This window comes from Egretta garzetta, unplaced genomic scaffold, assembly GCF_000687185.1.
Source record: "Egretta garzetta isolate BGI_Z169 unplaced genomic scaffold, ASM68718v1 scaffold553, whole genome shotgun sequence".
NCBI lineage: Eukaryota > Metazoa > Chordata > Aves > Pelecaniformes > Ardeidae > Egretta > Egretta garzetta.
In genome coordinates this window covers 1,409,493-1,417,822 of record NW_009259328.1, presented here as the reverse complement: position 1 = coordinate 1,417,822, position 8,330 = coordinate 1,409,493, and the positions used below count along the sequence as shown (strand labels likewise).

The 8,330-nt window shown below is 37.6% G+C and overlaps 1 protein-coding gene across 3 annotated transcripts in view; it reads left to right on the top strand.

Annotated features, from left to right (window-relative positions):
- Positions 1-59: 59 nt before the first annotated feature.
- TSEN2 (tRNA splicing endonuclease subunit 2) overlaps positions 60-8,330 on the top strand; it is a 15,312-nt gene continuing 7,041 nt past the window's right edge. For 2 of the 3 annotated variants that reach the window (XR_004841695.1, XM_009636634.2), the window contains exons 1-9: positions 60-209; positions 585-780; positions 1,575-1,656; positions 2,385-2,421; positions 4,269-4,794; positions 4,910-4,987; positions 5,579-5,629; positions 6,310-6,448; positions 8,216-8,252. Coding sequence is in view for 2 of the 3 variants with exons in the window: in XM_009636634.2 (XP_009634929.1) it covers positions 607-780; positions 1,575-1,656; positions 2,385-2,421; positions 4,269-4,794; positions 4,910-4,987; positions 5,579-5,629; positions 6,310-6,448; positions 8,216-8,252 (1,124 nt within the window). In the remaining variant the exon portion in view is untranslated. The remainder of the gene's footprint in view (positions 210-584; positions 781-1,574; positions 1,657-2,384; positions 2,422-4,268; positions 4,795-4,909; positions 4,988-5,578; positions 5,630-6,309; positions 6,449-8,215; positions 8,253-8,330) is intronic. The other variant, XM_035892232.1, reaches the window with a different exon arrangement.

The window sequence follows — 8,330 nt, the reverse complement described above, 5'->3', positions numbered from 1 at the left end:
CGGGGGGCGGGGGGGTTTGCCCCCTCTGCGGGTCGCCGGTCCGTGGCGGGGCTGTACCGATGGCGGCCGCAGCCTGCGGTTACGATGGCCCTGTCTGACGGGGATGGTTTCCACAGAGCTTGGCGCCCTGTCCGCTTGCCCGGAGAGGGGTTCCCTGTTTAAAGACGACAAACCTGCTAAGCCACTGCTTTTCCTCAAAATTTATTCCCGTAATTATTCAAAGCAGGTTATATTTAGGCACTTGAGTGCTGTGGTTTCTGCTGTTCTGCTCGTTCATCTGTTTTATTCTCAAAATGTTTTCAGCAGTTTATGCACTCACCTTTCATCTTAAGTTTACTTTATAAACTCTTGGCTGAGAACTATCCCTGCCTGGTCTTCGGGGGATACTGCGATGCCCGAGAGAAAAAGATTAACAGATAACACATGCAAATCGTTGCTTATGTCTGCCTGGCATAGTAGTTACAGAATTAAATTTGGGTTATGCTGTAGGATTTGTTGCTAATTTGCTATTGGGGAGGGAATAACATATAAAAATGGGCAAACTTTAACTCCTGAACATTAAATGTTTTGTTTCCACTTTTTAGAAGGAAGCATTCATATTGGGAAATGGCAGAAGCGGTTTTTCATCCCCCAAGAAGGAAAAGAAGAGTTTTTGAGTTGTATGAGTCTCCCTTTCCTGTGGATGTAGGTGGGAAGGATTTCAGAATATGCCAGGCTGAAATCCTTAACAACAATGTTATTGTGAGGAACCCTGAAGATATTGAACAGCTTTATAACAAGGTGCTGTACCCTGTTTGCACAGTACTTTTAGTGTTTTAATGTAGGTAAAGCATAATACTTTTACAATCTGCCTGCCTTTATGCTTTCTTTCCCCTCCAGCCTCCAGTAATCCTCCATATTTCCCTCCTCTCCTGAAATCAGTACAAAACTTATCTTCCATATCAAATGTGAAAAGTATTTTGTTCTTGCCCCAGTAAATGGATTTTGGAATGAAGCGACATTGCGAGCTAAAAAACAGCTGCAAAGACTTCATGTTTGTTACATTTATTTCTCCTTTCAACATTTTATGCAACCTTGCAAAAGCATTTTCTTGTTTCTAAAGCTCAGGAGGTTGGAATGTTAATGTTTTATAAATGCTTGTATAATACTTTTAACTTGAATGATTTCTTCCTGAGTAAAATAAACTACGTTAAGCCTTTTATGCCTGAGTACCGTTTCACCACCATTCTTAATGTAGTGGCTTTATCCATCTCTCTGTTTTCTATTACAGTGTCACAGCATCAATACACAGGTGTTTTCTTCCACATCTGCTTTCTTGGAGATGTCTCCTAACAAATATTTAGAATTGAGGAAAAAGACCCAACCCCCTCCACTGGTTAAATCTTTGAGTGCAGGTGTTTAATATCGATCTAGCTATCAGAAGCTAAGCAAAAGGCTTTAAGCAAAGCTGAAATGCTGCAGAATTTCGGGTTGTCTTTTTTTTTCAGCTGATCTTGGCAGTCAACATTTTATAATTTGGAAAGAAGTTAATTTTTCTGTCATGATATAATATGGATTTTTCTTTTCCTTTGAAGGGCTATTTTGGAAAAGGTATCCTTTCAAGAAGTCGACCAGTGTACAGCATTTCAGATCCTTTACTGGTTACTAAGTGGCAAGGTAAATTGTGCCCATTTGTATTTCTGTCACTGTTCTAATAGTACTTTTTGCTTTTCTTTGCTCCTTGAAGATAGATGTTTATAAGTTACACACAGAAAAATAATCTCTCTGCTGGGTCAGATCAAGGATCTCTCTCTCCCCATACCTGATAATGGCCAGTACAAGATTCACAGGAAAAATATGTGAACAGGAAACAGATGTCAGTAGTTCCTTAGTGCATTCTCCTAGCCTTCAATAATTTATTGCTTAGGAAGTCTGTAAGTAAAGGTAACATCCTTGGACTTTTCTTCATATAACTGTCCAATTTTTCTTGGTTTTAATCTGTAGATTTCAGTATCTGTGAAATCATCAGGCAAGGATATGTGAAATTTTTAATCTGCTTATAGCCAACTACATCTAGTCTGCTCTTGGTTGTTTATAGAAATACTGTCACTCTTTATTCATCTTTTCCATGACAGTTAAGTCTCAATAGACCTCACTGGATTTTATCATATCCCTCTGTAATTGTCTTTTTATGGACTGGAGAAAAATAGTGTATTTAGTTGTTCCTCTTGTGCTAGCTGTTACCTCCGTACCTTTTCTAGCTCTGCTGTGTCCTCCTTGAATGCGAGTGGGACCAAAATGGCAGAGAGTATTGAAAATGGGGGTAACTATTAGGCTGCAGTGATCAAAATCATATAAAACCATTTTTATGTTGATGAAACAACGTACGCTTTTTCTTTATACAGGTGCTAACATAAACATGCCTATAATTGCATCTACAAAGTAAGTTAATGTACATGAATGTATTCTTGGTTTTTCTTAGGAAACAGATTATATTTTATCTTACTGGTTTTCGGATTGTTGGCTGTATAAACGATGATGATGATGACTTGTTTCTATTTCTTTTTATTTCATTTATAAATCACATCAGAAAAACTAGAAATAAGAGTAGGTGATATTCAGCATGGTTCTTTGTGCAAGCTTGCAGGTGTTAAATGCTGAATAGAAGCCAAGATTGAGTGCATGCATAGTAGTATGGGTAATTACTTTATAATAATATCAAGCATAATAAACTTGTTTCTCAACTGAGAAGGAGAAGGAAAAGTTTCTAGGGCAGACTGTTTAAAATAGCTCTCCTATTTCCTTATTGAATTATTATAGTGTGGGCTGAAGCAGCTCTTGAACTTTTATAATACATAAATGTTTTACTTTTTTTTTTAAGCCTCTATTAACATTGCTGGTTTGTACATTTAGCAAAATGGGGTGCTGGACCACACAGTTATTTTGTTCTGCTTAAATGAACTAACTGTTAAGAGGGCGCAAGTTAGTTACTCCGTTTGCTTTAATCTTACAATAACTCTAAAAATTTTAATTTATTTAAATTTAAAAGTTAAGCTCCTTCAGTCCTCAACTTTAAGGTAAATGCAAACAGTATCAATATTGCTGCTACTGCTACTGCAGTTATTACTGCTTGCAGAAACACTTGTCAGCCTACTTTGTGACTGCTTTATGCATCAGCAAATACAGCTGAGCATCAATGAAAGTGTCATTACATTTGTGCAGAAAATGCATCATGATCTGTCTCACTAGAGATCTGGAAGTGCAAACTGTGGCAATTAAATCATAGGACAAAGAGAAGTCTAATTTTTTTATAACAAAAAGTACAGCACTGAATTATATAGCTTTATTATGAGACTTCAGAGGGACTTATATTTTGTGTTGGCACATGCAATTTGCATTTAATTGTCTTTGCAGTTCTTTACTACCTGGTCTGTAATTGCTGTGTTAGGATTTTGTTTGGGGAAAAAAAGAATATTATACTAGTTATCCAGGTTTGAGTAAGGACAGCTGCACTCCGCTACCTGTAGCTTTCACAGAATGAAGATTATTGAAGTCTTCAACTGGATGTTAATGTTATCTTTCAAGGAGACATAATTAAAACTCTATCATAATTCAAAAAAAATAGAAATATTTACAGCTTTCAGCTACTCTCTCATTGATAGAATTATTGCTATTTATCAGGGATGTAAGGGTTTTGGTTAAAACTGAAGGTAGTTTCTGCTTAAGATTTCTACACTGGTGTTTTCGCTATGCCATTGCAGGTAGTTAAAGGTAGTTAAAACAGAGTTTGAAGGTGGCATTCTCAGTAGTTAGCTGTGTGTTAGATGAAGTGCATGAGATTATATGCAAGGCTTTGTTGCGTATTTTAATCATGTGAGCTCTGATACCAAGATGGTTTTGCAGGGAATTCAGGCTTAAGGCTTCCATGGGAGAAGGGAGTTTTTGCCTGGGTGAAGTTCTTGCTTCTTGAAACTGTGTAACAGTAATCCTCAGTGCCTGGTTCTTGTGCAACATTTGGTAGGTGTTTGTTGCCACCAAAATTTAAAAGGCAAAACAAAGCCAAAGAGGGTAGCAGAATCTTGATGTTCAGTAATGTCTGTGGCTTCCTAAAGACTGGAGTCCTATTGCATTGTACATGTTGTATTTTGCATTACTGGGGGATGTGTTCAGATTTGTTTTGTGAAATGTGCTGAATCTTTTTTTTTCTTTTTTTAAGATGCTTATTTTTAAGGTGTTCATTAAAGGATGTAATGCCCTAGAACTTCTCATTTATTTTACTTGTTTGCTAGGTACCAGTGTCATGTTCAGTGGGCTAAAAGTATTTTGCAAGAGCAAGGATTTGATGACTGCTCGGTTACCAAAATTCTTGAAAATTACACTAAGCCTCTTGAGCTGCCATTTTTGGAAGAGGATGGAGCTGAACAAACCAGTAATAGTTGCAACAGAATGGGCCCAAATACAGAAGTTACAGAACTTTCCAGACAATCTTCTACAGATACTGGAAATGTAGTAGCCCTAAGTCCTCAGAATGAAGGCTACAAGAAAGCCTGTTTGGAGAGAGATCCAGCACTTGACCCTGTGGCCGTATGTGGCTCTAAAGAACAGGAACAAGGTGACTTTAAAGAGATAGCTGAAGTGCCTTGCCAGAGGCATGGTTTTCTTGTGCATTGTGGCTGCAAGGCTAAGGACAGCACTGAGCAACGATCTTGTGAGATGATCAGGTCAAAAGAATGTGCTCCAGAATATGTATTGGTGCAAGAGGAAGAAGAAGGTAGCTTATGTCCTGAAGATGACTCTGCTGATGCGCAAGAAAACGTAAGGATAAAGAGTATCTCATCTTTTAGAAAAATTATATTATCAGTGCTATTTTCAAAATTCAGTATTTTTTTCCAGTTTAAAGTTTTAGTAATATAGTACATTTTTCTTGTAGCTTGTCAAGAAGGAAAAACTAGTATGCAGAAAAAATCCATTTAGGATTTTTGAATATTTACAACTCAGCTTGGAAGAGGTATGTTTCAAGTACAGTACAAGCTGTTTTACTTTTAATCTGAAAAGTAAACATTAATCTGTGTTACAATGTCATTTAATATCTGTTTCTAGAGTATGGGGTTCTGCATCTCTGAAATATTTGGGTTGTCTTAGTCATTAAATTTATTTTTAATAATCTGCAATAATTACATGAGATGGTTAAAAAAAAGTCCAATCCCATTCACTTTAGATGAATAATCCCACTGATAGAGAGACCAGTGATAGGACTTAAGTTTAGAAATACCAGGAATATAGCATTTATATAAATACTGCTTTAATTGTGCTGATTCTAAATACATTATTGTGTGTTATTTTTAACCCTGTGCCTTTAGGAGTCTACAGCACATGCATAGATTTTTTTTTTTTTTTTTTTTTTTTTTTGGTAGTGCTGTGTCTGTTGAAATGTAAAGGTAATGAAGACAAATCTCAAAGGAAACTTTCAGGCAACTTGTTTGTCTTGGTGACATTAGGATTCTTGTATAAAATGAATTTGAGCCTTTGTTCTTGCACAGCATATAAACTACAGGAAGAGTTTGGCTATCAGTTAAACTTATTCTGTTTATTTTTTCAGGCTTTTTTCTTGGTGTACGCTCTGGGATGTTTAAGTATTTATTATGGTGAGGTAAGAGATGGGATTAATTTTGGATTACTGGGGATACCATTAGTTTGGATATGTTTTGGTCTGAAATTTTTGCCTACTATGGCAGTATTTTATGCTGTTAATTCTGAAGAAGGAAATACCAAGCAGAGTAATTGGGAAGTTTTTCTTGTAAGTAATGATTTAATAATAATTTCTGTTTATGAAACACTGGTCTGAGAGTTTTATGTTTACCAAAGCAAATATAAATATAGTTAAGCACAGTCTTCCTGTAAAGAAACGTTTTTGCTGTAACTTAGGCAGGAAATATGGGGAAAGCAAGTATGGGAGGAACAATATGGTGAATAGTCTCTCTTTCCTGAAACAGGAAAATTCCTTGGAGTTTTAAGCATTTATCTATAAGTACATCAAGCTACTGTTAATGTAATGACAAAGTAAGTGAAACCTATGCTTCTAGTTTAAGGTTTATCAGAGTGTCCTTTAAACAAGGGTATTATGGGACTGATTGTGAAATGCTAAAAAAACCCACTCAGTGGAGCAACAGGTTTCTATCTTATATTTAGGGAATCCGTATTTTATTGCCCGAAGTTCATGCTCCTTGCAATAGACTGTGATAGCTGGCTGTTATGCTGTACTACGCACCATATTCTATATCTGCTTAATATTAATACAGTCACAGTAATGCCTTTGCTTGTGATTTTTAGGAGCCCCTAACTATTTTGAAGCTATGGGAAGTTTTCAGCGAAGTGAAGCCCGATTTTAAAACTACCTACATGGCGTATCACTACTTCCGCAGTAAGGGTTGGGTCCCCAAAGTTGGACTGAAGTATGGAACTGATCTCTGTGAGTAGCTTCCTTAAAAAAAATTGAATAACTTGCAGCTGACTTCTTTTCAGGCTGTGCAAGGCTACAGTGCTAAAGATGAATTCAATAATGAGGAGCTGCATGACTGGAGCTACTTGCAGTTGGCAAGACATTTTTGGCTAGACAGTGGGTTAGCAATAAAGTTAGGACGTGAGCGGAAGATAACATCACATATCCAGTAGCTGAAGAGATAGCTTGAAAGGCCCATTGCTTTGCTTCATGAGGTTAATAATACAGGATTGCGCTGAAATTCCCAAGCGTCTCTGTCCCCTTCTAAAAGCATCTTCTGCAGTATTAAAACATGAAAGTCTTTGGAATGGCAGGTTTGCATCTAGATCCCAATGCACATCAGAGCCTGTGCATCTCATTATTCATCCCTTTTAACAGAAGCTGGACTTCTGCTGAACTTGCAGCATGCTAAGACAGTTTCTCTGCATGGTGTTTTTTTTTTTTTTGGGGGGGGGTGGGGTGGGAGGGAGAAGGGACTTGCTTGTTTGTTAATGGTAGGGTTTTTAATCTTACAGAAATAATTAGTAGTGTCCATAATCCCTTGCTAAGTAATTCAAGAACTACATTCAACTCACATCAACATAAACAGTACAGTAATGCCTGTCACTACAGGAAAATGTGCATGAAGGGACATATTTTGTAATGTATGCATGCAAGCCAGCAGCTGTTTTAATACTGCTGAAGCAGTTTTATAATTTGGGGTTTTTTGTATTTGAGTATGTTGAGGTTGTGCTGAGCTAGTGTTTTAGATCAGCGTGTAGGTTTGGCTGAATTCATCATCACTGTTCTTAGTACCCTGTGCTGTAGATGGGGTTTTGATATTGATCACCTGATGTATATGTGAAGTTGATACTAGTTTGTTCACCATTCATTTGTGTTCTGGCCTGAATTTGTTGTTTAGTGTATCACTGCAAGGGATATCAAAGGAAGTGGATTAGTTCAAGGCCAGTAGGATTTCTGCCTTACACCTGAGCATCTCCAGCTTCTTGTTCTTTGGCAGTACCTTCTTAGAGTTGTTATTACTACAGTTGTTTATAATGCATAATTTGCAAGTCGTGGCTGTCACTGTCACAAGTGTTGCTAGTCCTTTTCTTGGCAGGGTCTATGCTAGTCAGCTGTATGAGGAAACCCGTGCTAGTTAAAGAAAGCCACCTCTTACAAGCTCATGACAAAGGGAAGATGGGAAATGTAACCATTTAGGTCAGTTACAGCAGTCCAGTTGCAATAAGTCCTGTGTACCCTTGGATAGAGAAGGAGCTTTCAGTGGGTCTGGTGGGCAGTTTGTTAAGAACTTGTGCCCTGTGCCTCTCCTAAACCTTGTGGAAAATGCTTGCTGGGAACAGAAACGCAATGGCTTATCGTGATCTTTTACTTGTACTCCAGTGGCTCAACTTCTGTTGTGAATACAGTGTTAAAAGCATGAGTCTGTTGCAGAAAAACTCCCATCTTGAACTTTTTCCCATGGCAATTGCCAACTGTCCTTTGGCTCTTCTACTTTATCTTTTAGCTGCCACTCCCCTGCCCTGAGTCACCCTGCTGCTCCCATGGGTTTTTTGTCTCTTCCCTGTCTCTCCGCTTTCTGGGACAACTTAATTCTGTGCAGAATTTGAAAGTGTTGAACTTTTGTCTTGTGTAATTAAACTTTACAAAACACTTGAAAATATTTACAGACCCGGATATTAAACTCAGATGGATACTCTGTGATTATCTAACTAAGGTGTTTCTCTTTCCTTTCAGTGCTGTATCAAAAAGGCCCCCCCTTCTATCATGCAAGGTTTGAAGCTCATGTTTCTGTCTAACTTCTTATTTTCAAATCAGTAAATTTCTCTTTCACAAATTTAGCGTCTTCACT